The sequence below is a fragment of the Carcharhinus amblyrhynchos genome, chromosome 6, assembly GCF_965287045.1.
Source record: "Carcharhinus amblyrhynchos chromosome 6, sCarAmb.v2.hapA, whole genome shotgun sequence".
NCBI lineage: Eukaryota > Metazoa > Chordata > Chondrichthyes > Carcharhiniformes > Carcharhinidae > Carcharhinus > Carcharhinus amblyrhynchos.
In genome coordinates this window covers 36,248,645-36,264,615 of record NC_137329.1, presented here as the reverse complement: position 1 = coordinate 36,264,615, position 15,971 = coordinate 36,248,645, and the positions used below count along the sequence as shown (strand labels likewise).

Below are 15,971 nucleotides of genomic sequence, written 5' to 3'. Positions count from 1 at the left end.
GAAGGCAATGAGTATTTGTAGGGAAATAGTGTTAGGGAAATTGATTGGATTGAAAACCAATAAATCCCTAGGGCCTGATAATCAAAATCCTAGAGTACTTAAGGAAGTGGCCCTGGAAATAGCAGATGCATAGGTGGTCATTTTCCAAGATTCGATAGAGTTTGGAACAGTTCCTACAGATTGGAGGGTAGCTAATGTAACCCCATTATTTAAAAAGGGAGGTGGAGAGAAAACGGAATTATAAACTAATCAGCCTGACGACGGGAGTAGGAAAAATTCTCAAGTCCATTATCAAGGATTTTAGAGCAGAGGATTTGGAAAACATGCCAGAATTGAACAGAGTCAGCGTGGATTTACAAACTGAAATCATACTTGACAAATCTACTGGAATTCCTCAAGGGTGTATCTAGTAAGTTGATGACAGGGAGCCAAATGATGTAGAATATAGAACATTTCAGTGCAGTACAGGCCCTTCGGCCCTTGATGTTGCGCCGACCAGTGGAACCAATCTAATGTCCCTCTAACCTAAACTATTCCAATGTTAACCATATACCTATCCACTGACCATTTGAATGCCCGTAAAGTTGGCAAGTCCACAACTGCTGCAGGCAGGGCATTCCACACCCTTACTACCCTCTGAACCTACCTCTGACATCCATCCTATAATTACCACACCTCAATTTAAAGCTATGTCCCCTCGTGTTAGCCATCACCATCCGAGGAAAAAGGCTCTCACTGTCCACCCTATCTAGTCCTCTGATCATCTTGTATGCCTCAATTAGGTCACCTCCTAACCTCCTTCTCTCTAACGAAAACAACCTCAAGTCCCTCAGCGTTTCCTTACAAGACCTTCTCAATATACCAGGCAACATCCTGGTAAACTTCCTCTGCACCCTTTCCGATGCCTCCACATCCTTCTTATAATGTGGCAACCAGAACTGTACGCAATACTCCAAGTGCGGCCACACCAGAGTTTTGTACAGTTGCAACATGATCTCATGGCTCCGAAATTCAATCCCTTTACCAATAAAAGCTAACACACCGTACATCTTCTTAACGACCTTATCAACCTGGGTGCCAACTTTCAGGGATCTATGCACATGTACACCGAGATCTCTCTGCTCGTCGACACTACCAAGAGTCCTTCCATTAGCCCTATATTCTGTAATCCTGTTACTCCTTCCAAAGTGAATCACCTCACACTTTTCCGCATTAAACCCCATTTGCGAACTCTCAGCCCAGCTCTGCAGCTTATCTATGTCCCTCTGCAAACTGTAACATTCATCCTCACTGTCTACAACTCCTCCGACTTTGGTGTCATCTGCAAATTTACTAACCCATCCTTCTACACCCTCATCTAGGTCATTGATAAAAATGACAAACAGCAGTGGCCCCAAAACAGGTCCCTGCAGTACACCACTAGTAACTGAACTCCAGATTGAACATTTCCCATCAACCACCATCCTCTGTCTTCTATCAGCTAGCCAATTCCTGATCCAAACTGCTAAATCACCCTCAATCCCATGCATCCGTATTTTCTGCAGTAGCCTACCTTGGGGAACCTTATCTAACGCTTTGCTAAAATCCATATACACCACGTCAACTGCTTTACCCTTATCCACCTCTTTGGTCACCTTCTCAAAGAACTGGATAAGGTTTGTGAGGCATGACCTACCCTTCACAAAACCATGTTGACTATCCCTAATCAAATTATTTCTCTCTAGATGATTATAAATCCTATCTCTTATAATTCTTTCCAAAACTTTGCCCACAACACAAGTAAGGCTCACCGGTCTATAATTCCCAGGATGGTCTCTACTCCCCTTCTCGAACAAGGGGACAACATTTGCTATCCTCCAGTCTTCCAGCACTATACCTGTAGCCAATGACAACAAAGATCAAAGCCAAAAGCTCTGCAATCTCCTCCCTAGCCTCCCAGAGAATCCTAGGATAAATCCCATCTGGCCCAGGGGACTTATCTACTTTCATACACAAGAATTGCTAACACCTCCTCCTTATGTACCTCAATCCCATCTAGTCTAAAAGCCTGTATCGCAGTATTCTCCTCAACTACATTGGCTTTTTCCTGCGTGAATACTGATGAAAAATATTCATTTAGTGCCTCTCCTATCTTTTCAGGCTCCACGCACAACTTCCCACTGCTGTCCCTGACTGGCCCTAATACTGCCCTAATCAATCTTTTATAGGGTTCTCCTTGATCCTACCTGCCAAAGTCTTCTCATGTCCTCATCTAGCTCTTCTTAACTCTCTCTTTAGCACCTTCCTGGCTAATTTGTAATTCTCCAGTGCCCTAACTGAGCCTTCATGTCTCATCTTTACATAAGCCTCCTTCTTCCTCTTCACAGAGATTCAACTTCCTTAGTACACCACAGTTCCCTCGCTCAACCACTTCCTCCCTGCCTGACAGGTACATATTTATCATGGACTCACAGTAGCTGCTCCTTGAACAAGCTCCACATTTCAGTTGTTCCCAGCCCCTGCAGTTTCCTACCCCAACCTATGTATCCTAAATCTCGCCTAATCGCCTCAATTTCCTTTCCCCCAGCTATAACTTCTGCCCTTCGCTATATACCTATCCCTTTCCATCACTAAGGTAAACGTAACCAAATTGTGGTCACTTTCACCAAAGTGCTCACCTACCTCCAAGTCTAACGCCTGGTCTGGTTCATTACCCAGTACCAAATCCAATGTGGCCTCACCTCTTGTTGGACTATCTACATACTGTGTCATGAAACCTTCCTGCACACATTGGACAAAAACTGACCCCCCTAACGTGCTTGAACTATAGCTTTTCCAATCGATATTTGTAAAGTTAAAGTCCCCCATAACAACTACCCTATTACTTTCACTCCTAGTAAACACAGTAAAATGACTTTCACTCCTATCCAGGATCATCTTTGCAATCCTTTCCTCTACATCTCTGGAACTTTTTGGAGGCCTATAAAAAACTCCCAGCAGGGTGACCTCTCCTTTCCTGTTTCTAATCTCAGCCCATACTACTTCAAAAGATGAGTCCACATCAAACATCCTTTTTGCCACTGTAATACTGTCCTTGACTAACAATGCCACGCCTCCCCCTCTTCTACCACCTTCTCTGCTCTGACTGAAACATCTGAACCCCGGAACCTGCAACAGCCATTCCTGTCCCTGCTTTATCCATGTCTCCAAAATGGCCACAACATTGAAGTCCCAGGTACCAATCCAGGCTACAAGTTCATCCACCTTATTGCGTATGCCCCTAGCATTAAAGTATGCACACTTCAAACCACCCTCCCACCTGCCAGTACACTGCTGCGACCTCGAAACCTTATCCATGACCTCCCTAATCTCATCCTCCTGTACGTTGGAACTGCAATTCAGGTTCCCATCCCCCTTCTGAATCAGTTTTAACCTCCCTCCCCGCCCCGCCCGCTCCCCCCCCCCCCAAGCTTCCACCTTAACTCCCTGAATTTCTTTCTTACATCCCCATTCCTTTTCCAACCTCTGTCATGGGTGCCTACATGAATCACGACTTGGGGTTGGTTCCATTCCCCCTTAAGGATCTCGAACACTCGATCAGAGACATCACGGACCCTGGCACCTGGGAGGCAACATACCAACTGCGAGTCTTGCTCTTTCCCACTGACTCTCCTATCTGTCCCCTTAACTATGGGATCCCCAATCACTAATCCTGTAGTCTTCTTCCCCCTTTCCACCTGAGCATCAAGGACACGCTCTACTCCCAAGACCTGTACCTCATGGCTTACCCCCGTTGAGTCGTCCTCCCCAACAGCATCCAAAACAGAGTACTTGTTTTGCACAGGAACAGCCATGGGGCAAAATCGCTGCTCTGCTTCTTACCCCTTCTAGCAGTCACCCAGGAACAATGATGTGGTTTTATTAGACTTTCAGAAGGCTTTCAACAAAGTCCCAAATAAGAAATTAGCATTTAAATTAAAGCGCATGGGATTGGGGGTAGTATACTGAGACGGATGTTAGCAGACAGGTATTTTTCCAAATGGCAGGCATTGACTAGTGGGGTACCAAAGGGATTAGTGCACATACCCCAGCTACTCATAATATCTCCTAATAATTTAGGTAAGGAAATTAAATGCAATATCTCCAAATTTGCAGATGATATAAAGCTGGGTGGGAGGGTGAGCTATGAGGAGAATGCAGAGCTACTTGTGTGCGATTTGGATAAGCTGAGTGAGCAAATGCATGGCAGATGCAGTATAATCTGGATGTGAGAGTTTATCCACTATAGTAGCAAAAACAGGGGGGCAATTTTCTGAATGGCTATAAATTGAGAGAGGAATGTTCAACAAGACCTGGATGTGATTGTACACCAGTCACTGAAGATAAGCATGAAGATGTGGGCAGAAGGTAAAGGCGGTAAATGGTTGTCCTTCATGGTGAGACAATGTCTTGCTCCAATTATACAGGACCTTGGCAAGGCCACACCTGGAATACTGTGTGTAGTTTTGACCTCCATAACTAAGGAAGGATGTTCTTGTTATAGAAGGAATGCAGCGAAGATTTACAGACTGATTCCTGGGATGGCGGGATTGATGTTTGGGGAGAGATGGAGTCAGTTACAGTTATGTTCACTGGAGTTCAGAAGAATGAGAGGGATCTCACATAAACCTACAAAACTCTAACAGGACTGGACAGAGTAGATGCAGGAAGGATATTCCCAATAATGGGGGAGTCCAGGACCAGAGGCACATTCTGAGGATATGGTAGACCATTCAGGACTGAGATGAAGAGAAATTTCTTCATCCGGAGAGTGGTAAGCCTGTGGAATTTGCTACCACAGAAAGCAGTTGAGGCCAAAATAATATGGGAAAACGTGAACTTGTCCCTTTTGCCAGAAAGAATAAAAAAAAACAGAAGATCTTCACTCAAAGGGTGGTGAATCTCTGGAATTCTCAGCCCATGAAAGTGGTGGAGGCTGCCTCGCTAAATATTTTTAAGACGCGGGTTGATGGGTTTTTGATAAGCGAGGGGATTAAGGGTTATGGGGAGAGGGCGGAAATGTGGAACTGAGCCACGACAGATCAGCCATGATCTCATTGAATGGCGGGGCTGGCTCGAAGGGCTAGATGGCCTACTCCTGCTCCTATTTCTTATGTTCTTATTTGTTGAATAGAGATACAGAGGGATCTGGGTGTTCTAGTACACAAGTCAAAAAAATGTCAGTACAAGTAATTAAGTAAGTGGATAGAATGATGGTGTTTATTGCAAGTGCAATTTGGGGCAGGGGGTGGATTCTCTTACTCCCGGCACCCCAGGTACAAATTGTATTGTGGCCAGAGAACATCGCTAAAGGAGCCAAACGTGACTTACATTTTGGGATTCTCTGACAAAATCTGGTTCATGCTAAGTGAAGCATGAGCCAGATTAGCTGATTTAAATCCTGATTTAATTATGTGATACATTTATTTAAATCATGTATGTAAATCTTTGATCAACAAGGGAATCAAGGTTACAGGGGGTAGACTGGAAAGGAGCTGAAGCCACAAATAGATCAGCCTTGATCTCATTCAATGCTGCAGCATGCCTGAGGGGCTGAATGACCTACTCCAGCTTAAATTCTTATGTTCTTTTCTGGCAGAAGGATGAAGGGCTGTTTCTCAAGTTTGCAGTTCATTCCAATGGAACACTGAACAACAGTCCAGAGTGGGAGTTGCAGAGAATTGAAATGGCAAATGATAGAAAGCTTAAGGTACAGTTCCGGACAGACGGTGGGGTGTCTAAACATAGATTAGGTGCTTTCTGTGCTGAACACCTGTAATCTTAATTTCATTGCTTCTAGATAAAGAAGCATTATTGCAAGGGGAATTCGAGGACGAGGACGACGATTTTCCTGCCCAATACACCAAGGTGCAAGTAATTTTATGGCCAGAAGATATTGCAAGAGGTCTGTGGTTTTAAAATAAATAAACCATAAGGAAACTCAATAATGCCAACAATTATGTAATTAGCAAATGATTTTAAAACATACAATAAGCATGACATTATTCTTGGCACAAAGTGAAAAATTACACGTTGGTATCAATTATTTCATCTTATTTAGACTTGAATATATCCTGTCACAGTCCGATAAAGATGTGATACTTTAAACCCAACTTTAGCAGTCAAGATGTTGCAGCACACAAGTGCTCTAAATGTATATTTTTTTAAATTGCTTGATAATATTTTCTGATCCTAGAAACAAACTTGCCTCTTGAAACTGCCACCAAGGCCAAAGTGACGTTTTTGAACTGTGGAATTGTATGTTGCAATTTGACGTAACTGTGCCTGATTCATCATCTGTTTTTTTTAAGTTTTAGTGAGATTCAAAATAAAACTGCTTTCTTGATTTTCTCCAAATTTATCTTAATTTTTTTATAGGTTCGAATATTTTCTATTACTGATTCCAAACATAAAACATGAATAGTAAAAAATATTGAAAATTAAACCTTACTTAAATAGTGAACATTTGGCAGAGAAACTGGTATTGGAGGACAGTGAAAATGATGATCAGAACGTACTAATTTAGGTTAGTTTTTCTTCCTTATACGGAACAAATATAAACAAAATCTTCTACCTAACGAGAGCATTGGGACGTTACAACAGGAACACTATTTTCTTGTATGGAGCCAGGTTTTGGGTGGTATTTACTCAGTTTTCTCTTCTAGGTCAGAATCCTCTGGCATCTAAGAAGGTGGAGTGAGCAGCTTGGCCACAGATCACTGCCAATGTCACTCAATGCTGTTACAACAACAGCAAGTGTAACTTATCCCTTTAATAACCACATAACACCCCGGAACTACCATAGTGAGATCAGGATAAGTTGGGGAAGCAAACCATTGCTCCATTGGTGCTAGACACATCATGGATATTCAAACCTTCCAAAGAAATGCACTGGTGATTTTTGCTAGACTTGTTGAGCCTTTGAGTGTCATGGTAACATTATTTTAGAAACAGAGCATTTCTTTACAAATTTTTCTGCATCCTCTCATTTTCAGAGTGGAATACAATCAGGATCATCTGAGTCAGCGAGATTTTGGGGCAACAGAGGGAAGTAAACCTAAAACACACAACAGGATCAGTTCCTTTTCAATTCAAACTTGAAAACCACTCTTACCTGCTTCATCACATCTAGAATGAGCTCACAGTAAACTTCATTGATTGCCATGGACAATGTTTGTCTGTTCATGCCCTTAGAGAACAGGCCAGAACCAATCAGCTCTATGAATTCCCATGCTGAAAGACCACACCGCCTGGCACCAAGATGAGCCCTGTATTCTTCAAATTGCTCTTGCTGCCAATTAACTCCCATCGCTTCAGTTAGTTTCCGAAGAAAATATTCAACCTAAGTAGTGAGAATAGGAATATTGTATTAGCACAATCTTGCCAAAATTCTTAAATTAATAACTTAATTTAATATCAAGCTAACATACATGGATGGAATTTTTATTTATACAAGTTGCTCTTTAGTGATGTTACAAATAGTGAAGGCAAGATTTTTCAAGTAAATCACTGTTGGAGGTGGAGAGATACTGAACCAAGACAGGGGGCAGATTGAGAGGAGTGAAGGGGAGAGGGGAAGGTGAAGAAAAAAGGAGAAGTGGAGAGACATATAAGATGATGAATGGGATGGATAGGATAGAGGTGGAGAGACTCTTCCCGCTCAGAAAGAACAGTAGGACTAGGGGGCACAGCCTCAAGATAAGGGGGGGCGGTTTAGAACAGAGTTGAGGAGGAACTTCTTCACTCAAAGGGTGGTGAATCTCTGGAATTCTCTGCCCGCTGAAGTGGTGGAGGCTGCCTCGCTAAATATTTTTAAAACGCAGGTTGATGGGTTTTTGATAAGCGAGGGGATTAAGGGTTATGGGGAGAGGGTGGGAATGTGGAACTGAGCCACGACAGATCAGCCATGATCTTATTGAATGGCGGGGCAGGCTCGAAGGGCTACATGGCCTACTCCTGCTCCTATTTCTTATGTTCTCATGAGATGGATAGGTAGAGATTTTAATGGAGGGTAGAGGGAGAATGAGGAGAAAAAAAAGAAACAGGCAGCAACAAGAATTTTGTTTGCAGTCAGTGCCTGAGTGAACTTTGTTTCAGAAAGTGGGAATGCCAGCTGTTCCAACCAGAGACTTTTGGTCCTCTCAGAAAATTCTGTCAACCTTAATTGTGCCCAACTATTATGAAGCTCATTTCTGCTGTGGTACTAAGCTTTAACCTCTAACAATATCACTGAGCATCAGTGATTTACCTGCGTAAAATATCATCTGACATGAAGGCTAACTGGAGATCACAGATTTTTAACAATTCTCTACTATAAATGAGTCTCCTCTGACAAGAGGAAAGTAGAAAAAGATTTGATGATAAGTCCTGCATTAGTAATGTTTAAAAAGAAGATGTACAGAAATCAAAAGAGTGCTCAATTAAATTTACTGGAGATTAAGACTAACTACAGAAAGGTTCAGAATTCATCCAATTTCAAAGCTATAAAAGTATGCGATTAATGCCTTAGTAATGTCTCCTTAGGTCATATCAATGCCTTTTCTAGTCATCTGGTGCCACAGGCATTGCAATGACACATCAGCTGGGTTACTGACAAGTTACTATGGAGAAAGGTTGGTATCTGCAAGCCTTTCTAATCCTGCACATCAGTTACAATCTCAAAAACGGCTCTATCTTAGTCCGCAACTATTCATCCATCGACGTGCATTTCAGCATCAAGTCTGTCAGAGGCAAGATTCTCCTGAAAAGTCATCAATAGGCAGGAAACACTCAATAGTTAGGTCAGAGTGGGATCTCCATCAGTCAGAAAGCTCAATTCAGCATATGTCCACAGGCTGTAGCAGGGTAAGTAAATGCACATCCCATAACTACCAGCACTCTCCCACTCCCCCTTAGGGCAACCCTTTCAAAAGTCTTCCTTCTAACCATTGAAGGGGGCAAAAATAATTAATTTATGCTGCTTAATCTCGCACCCTGCTACAGGATGTACATTTCCTTCGATCTAAATGTATATTTCAGAGAATCCAACCCAAGCCCCACAGGAATTGTTTTCTAAGAAACAGTTAACCAGTTTAATACTAAAATAAACATTTGATAATTGAATAGCTAGATAAATGAACTTTGAATGCACCCTCTAAACAAAATGAAACATAACTAAAAAAACAGAACAACGTTCATGTTTCCATCATTTTAAAAACGCAGTTCCATAACAATGAAAATTATCCTGCGATCACAACTGGAAGATCTGGCTCGTGAACAGACATTTCGGACCAAGTTTTTAAAATGTAGTACTACCTGGACTATTACAAGTTACAGAAGAGTGGAGTAAAAAAAACATTGCATTTGCATCAAAGATTAAAAAAAAAATCAGGGCAGGTGAGGCTCTCAGAACAGCATTCTCTGTTGGCCTCGGGTGTGATCTTATGAGCCTCAGGCAGGCATGCCAGTAAAATTCTGGCCATTGTTCCATACACCATAAATGCATATCTTCAAAGACTGTAGATTACGCAGAAAACACCAGCATGAATTTCTAACTAAAATCCATGTCTGATTTTCTTTGACAAACTGATTTCTTTCTTGCAGGAATGCAACATTAATAGAATTGTGCTCCAATTTCACCTGTCAGACTTAATTAGTAACCATATGGATCAGCCAAATTGTTAGAAGCATTGATATGCAGATTAATAAATGATCACAATAGCAAAGTGCATTCGTATAAAATGGTGTACTGCACATATACATTTGGGACAGTACAAGGTCCAAACTAATAAGGTACTACATTCTTATTTGAAATATTAACCAAAATATATTCTCCATAAAATTTTCACTAAATTGCATATTTACATTTGTTTGCTGTTACAACAATTATTGCCCTGAAGTATTTAAACAACATTTCAAAGGTGTAATCAATGTAATAAGAACATAAGAAATAGGAGCAGGAGTAGGCCATCTAGCCCTTCGAGCCTGCTCCGCCATTCAATAAGATCATGGCTGATCTGAAGTGGATCAGTTCCACTTTCCTGCTTTCTCCCCATAACCCTTAATTCCCTTGTCTGTCAAAAACCTACCTACCCGTGACTTAAATATATTTAGTGAGGTAGCCTCCACCACTTCAAAAGGCAGAGAATTCCAGAGATTCACCACCCCAGCACTTGCCATTCAAAATAACTAGTATAAACTGCAAAATAAATTACTGTGCATGAGTAGTAGTACAAATCCTCCAGCAGCTGGGAGAAATGCAACCGATGCAGAATGCATAGGCATCAGGAAAGCCTTTGATGAGATACAACATTGGAGATTACTATGTCAATCAATCTTGCAAAAAAGAGTCAGCTTAGCTTATGTTCTAAGAGTCTGATTGTCTCAGAGGCTGCAATGCTTGCATGCAACCAAAGTGACAAGGTGACTATTCAGTTTTGTACATCATTTAACATGATTTTCCATGCTCATACCATAATATGGTCCAAAAGGAGTGAAAGTTGGAAGGACCAACCAAAAGCTTGGCTGAATCTGTGTTTCAAAGCAGGTTGGAGAAGTGATCCAGTTTAGGGAGGGAATTCCATAGTCCAGGGCCTAAAAGGCAAGGCTGGAGTCATGTACAGAGTCCAGAACTGCAGGATTTGAAAGTTCCCTGGAAAAATCGTAGGCAAGGGGGATGGGGTATTGCTGTGGAACTGGAGAAAGTTACTGATAGGAGAACACTCGAATAGTCAAGTCTGGGCATGATAAAGGCACAAGGTAGCATTTCAGAAGTGGATGAGCTAAGGTGGGAGATAGACAATGTTATAAATTGAAAGTAGACAACTTGTGATGAAGAGTATATAAGGTCAGAAGCTCAGCTCAAGATGAAATAGAATGCTGAGACTGCAAGCAGTCTCATTAACCCCAAGGTAATAGGCAAGGATTGAGGGATAGAATGAATGACAAGGGTACAATGTTTTTAATGGGCCAGAGATGGTAGCCTCCCTCTTGCCAGTGTTCAGCTGGGGAAATTGCTCATTCAAAAACGGGTGTCAGATAAATAGTCTGACAGCAGAGGCAGTAAAAGTTGAGAAAGGTATTGACATAGAACACATGTCTACTGTTGGTGCAATCAGCAGGCAGCAAGAGTAAAAAGAGAAGACCAAGGATCTTTGTGGTACTCCTGTGGTAAAATGAGGAGGCTGGAAGAGCAGCCATTGTTGGACATGCCCTGGCTAAAATCAGATTAGTAAGAATGGAAGTGAGGGTAGTCCACTGAATATGATGATGGAGGAAAGATATGGAGGATATGGTTATAACTGTATCAAAGTTTGGAGAGAATTGAAGATGATTTAGTTGCTGGATATTATGCATTAATTCTTATTGGTTTACTGAGTTCTGCTGTATTAATGGATTCACGTATTCACCGAAAATTAGATCAGAAGTCCCGAGCACCGGAAACAGTTAAAGAAGAAGCAGCCATGTAGAAGGACATACACCTGTAAATAAAGCTCTCTGTTTTAAACTCCCTGTGCTCCCTAGCATCATTCTCCAATATACAACATAAAAACTGGTGACGAAGATGATGAATAGCACTTGTTAGCTAGCCAGGAAGACAAATTTACTAAGGAATATGTCGGGAACAGAAAAATAAGAAAGACGCTTTTCACATGTGCTCTGGACCTGACACGCGATGTGGGCGTGAGTAACAATACTCTGAGCAGTTGTGGAGCTGGGTGTGTTAAATAAGAGGCTGAAGCTCAGGTTGTTGTCTCAAACTGGCAGGAGTTTTCAGCATTGTGGGTCGATTTGATGAAAACGTGGAGTGATGGAGTCCTTGACTGAGCATTTTGACAATTTTGCACAGCAAACAATACAGCCAAAGATATTAAGATACCCAATTTCCTAAGTGTGATGGGGGGAAGAATAATCATTTAATCTAACCTGAGAAGCCAGGCACTAAAATATGTGAACAGAACATAGATATTTTACAAGCATTTTTTCACAAAACGTGTGGCGTTTGCAAAGTGCTTTAAATTCAACAAAAGAAACCAAGAAGTGAGGGGAGTCAGTTACTCAATTTATGGCTGTGATCAAAAGACTTGCAGAATATTGAGAGATTCAAGAGGTGCTAAATGACACTACTCGGGACAGACTTGTCTGTAGTCTGTGCAGTGAAACAATACAAAAATATTTGCTAATGGAGAGAAACCTTACTCTGAAAATAGTCATGAAAATTGCTGGTTCTATGGAACTGGCTGTAAAGCAGCTCAGCAATTGATCTTGTGTACTCAAATACACAAAATAACAGCTGAATTGACCTCCATGAACTTCAAAATTTGTACCCTGTGCAAAGACAGGGTATTCTCCAACTGAATACTGGTGTTAAAGACATGGTAAGTGGAAGCTGCACAGAAAAAAAAGACACCTAGAGTGTGCCTGCTGGAGGAAAAAGCAAGCTCTAAATAAAAGCAAGAAACAAAAACAAAATAAGACAGCATTTAAACAAAACAAAAGAAGAAATATTCACGTTGTTCAAAAGGGTCAAGGAAAACATAGCAACTCAGTCTGAAGAGGAATTATGTGCTAGCCTTTGCTGGTGCTACACACTAATTCTGGGTCATTTCACTGATGGAAGTTAACACTGGCAGGAGGCCAACCTTTTTAGGACAAGGTCAACAGAAACTTCTGACAATTATGACATGTAAAGGTTTGTTTGGTATTGAAGATTCCCATTTGTATTACAATGCTTCTGCATTGTTTCAGAGAGCAACGGATCAGATCTTAAGTGGATTGAGAAGACTACAGTGTTATCTGGGTGACATCCTAGGCATTGAAAGAGATGAAAAGGAAAACCTTTGAAACTTGGATACCACTCTCCAGAGATTGGAAGACTATGGCCTGAGAGTCCACAAGGACAAGTGTGAGTTTTTCCAATCCTCTTGAGTATTTGGAACGCCCCTGACTTTCACAAGTCTCCTTCTAAAGTTAAGGCGGTGTCTGCACCTCAGAATATTAACCAGTTGCATTCCTTCCAAGGATTGTTGAACAGTTTTGAAATCATTATGTAACCACTTGTGCCAGAACAAGAAATAAAAGTAGTCACATCAACGCAATAATGCCTTCATGCAAGCCAAAGAAGCGTTGCTCAAGTCTGAAGCTCTCAACATTTTGATCCTACTTTACCTTTACAGTTAGCTTATGACGCGTCCCCTTGTGGTGTAGGAGTGGTGGTCTCCCACATCATGCCATCGGGTGAAGAAGGACCCATTGGTTTTGCGTCTGAAACCTGAGTAAGGCTTAAAATAGCTATGCACAAATTGAAGGGAAGAATTAAGGATCATCTTTGGAGTAAAGTAATTCCATCAGTTTCAGTACAGGAGAGCCTTGATGGGCTAACTAACATTTTTGAATGCAAAGACGGGCATTGCTTTTGGCTGCACATACTTACACGGAACATACAGACTATTAAGTATCTTCAATCAAGTCTACATTGTAAGATGGGCAGATGAACTTTGAAGATTGCCACTACTAGGCAAGTTGTCAGACTACTTGAGCTGCAATATCTTCCACTTTGAACAAGCAGACAACACACGTCACTTTCAGGCAAGTGAGAAAATGCACTTGGAGCGATCCTGTGCCATGGATCTAATTTTGAAAGAAAGGCTTCAAAACTAAAACCTAACCTGAAACTGTACTACTCCAGGAGACTGGAGCTGTCAGTATAGTCAACATGTCTTCTCTGAGGGGTCAGAGAGATCATTCCACCACCACTGCGAAAGCAGGTGTTACAGAAGCTACATGAGGGCCATTGCAAAATCGTATGCATGAAGGGAATTGTGAGAAGCTATTTCTGGTGGCCTGGATTGGATGCAGAAATTGAAGAGGAAGCTAGAACATGTTTTTCCTGTGCAAAGTAAGAAATCTGCCACCCTAGCACCACTGCATTCATCAAAATGGCCTGAAGAGGCTTGGCAATGAATGCATGTGGATTTTGCAGGACCTTTTGAAGGACATATATTCTTAAACACTTGATGCTCAGACTAAGTGGCCAGAAGTCACTGTGATGAAATCTACATCATCGAAGGAGCCTACTGCAAAGCAAGTATTTAGTCATTTTGAATTCCCTGAACAAGTGGTGACAGTGGACCTCGATTTGTCTCAAGAATATAAAAGTTTCTTACAAGAGAGTGGTATTCAACATATTAGATGCACACCATAACATCCTGCTTCTAATGAACTAGCAGAATGTTTCATCCAAACCATGAAACACACTTAAGAGCAACCAGTGAACAAGGTTCACTGTTCAAAAGTCTTAAATTCCTACTAGTGTATAGGAATACTGCACATTCTACGACCAAGACCTCTCCTGCATTACTAACGACAAGAGACAATGATGATCAGTATTTGATCTGTTGAAACCTCCAAAAACAAAAGAGGTGATACAACAGGAAAAAGGACAAATGGAATGGTGGGAAAGCAAAGCACAGGGCTTTCCACCAAGATCAAGGAAGTGTTTGCTCAGAATTACTCACAGGAGAGAGCTGGGTTCCTGCCACAATCCTGGCAGAGACTGGACTCATCTCTTATACTGTCCAGACAAGAGCTGACGCTATCTGGAGGAGACATGCGGACTAGCGGTTAGCTGGGAGAATAGACCCAGTGGAATTAAAACTTGCTGAGAATCCAGATTCAACTTTACAAAGTCCTGACCTGAAGCTTCCAACAAACCCGACACCAACAGACACAGTTAACAAAAGCAACACCTCATCTAATGATCAGACACAGAGACAACCTCTAGTTCCTATGTCAATGCCGGTTAAATCCATCACCAATGACGTTACTGCAAAGATGAAAATGCCAGAGATTACCATCAGTGTAAAGAAGAAGATAGCAGAGGTTTACCATCAACCTTTTTGAGAATGACAACCCCAGACCTTCTGACTTATTTAAAGTGCCTGACTTATTGATTATTGTTCACAATGAACAGTCAGGGGGTCCCAAAGCTCATTTTAGTTTAAAATCCTTTTCCAACGACCAGGGACCTGAAGATCTGGATGAAGGGCTACAGCTAGTCAGAGGCGCGCACTATTACCTTCTGAAAGCATACAGGGATTGACAAAAATGCTCGTGTCATTAACGTCCCGGAAGAACTGTGTTGAAATGTCAGTTACTTGCAAATGATCATTTTAGAAGCAGCATTGGTCCTTCGGTGTTTCACCGACATAGCCATTTAACCTAGACAATGAATTTCGACTGGTCATTTTACAGAGGGCAGCACAAATTCTCAAATTCTCATCCTTAACATATATAAGCATTTCAAGTGTGAATTATGAGATAGTGATCAGGAACAGGAACATTGATTGAACTTTGCTTTCCCTAACCTATGGTGCTGACATCAAAACCTTAATTGAAGGTTACTGATCTTACCTCTTCTGGGACAATGATGAGGGGGTACACATCTTCTGAGAGGAAATTGAAGATACACCATACTTTAAAGGTATCATCGTCACTGATCAGTAAATTATTCCGATTCAGATTTTTCTTGACACACAGAGTCCAGCACATCCTATTAAAGTCAGATTTATCAAAGCTGTTTGGTTGAACCTTTAAGAGGGTAGGTAGGGGAAGGAAGAAAAAGGAATTAGAGTGAAAAATTAAAAAATTATGGAAAAACAATGTGATTACATTTCTAATTAAATTTCTAATTATCAGCAGTCAGAAGAGAAGGTTTGTTTCTTTATTCAAGGTTTAATTTGAAAACAAATAGAATCTTCCTCTCACCAAGAATTCCCCTTTTGAGACATAACATTGCATCAATAGAGAAACACGCACCATTATTGCATTGCAAATTGTTAAATTCTCCAAGGATAATTACTTCTGCTGCACAATTTTCACCATAGAGACCACTGACTGGTTGATCAAAAATAAATTCCAAATGGTTAATTCTATTCTCTGCATTTCAAAGTTTTTCTAACTAAGTGTGAAATGTA

At 41.3% G+C, this 15,971-nt stretch overlaps 1 protein-coding gene across 1 annotated transcript in view; it reads right to left on the bottom strand.

Annotated features, from left to right (window-relative positions):
* swap70b (switching B cell complex subunit SWAP70b) overlaps positions 1 to 15,971 on the bottom strand; it is a 145,262-nt gene that overhangs the window by 94,833 nt on the left and 34,458 nt on the right. The window contains exons 3-4 of the mRNA XM_080190225.1: positions 15,409 to 15,585; positions 7,133 to 7,360 (exon numbers count right to left, since the gene is read on the bottom strand). Coding sequence (XP_080046351.1) covers positions 7,133 to 7,360; positions 15,409 to 15,585 — 405 coding nt within the window. The remainder of the gene's footprint in view (positions 1 to 7,132; positions 7,361 to 15,408; positions 15,586 to 15,971) is intronic.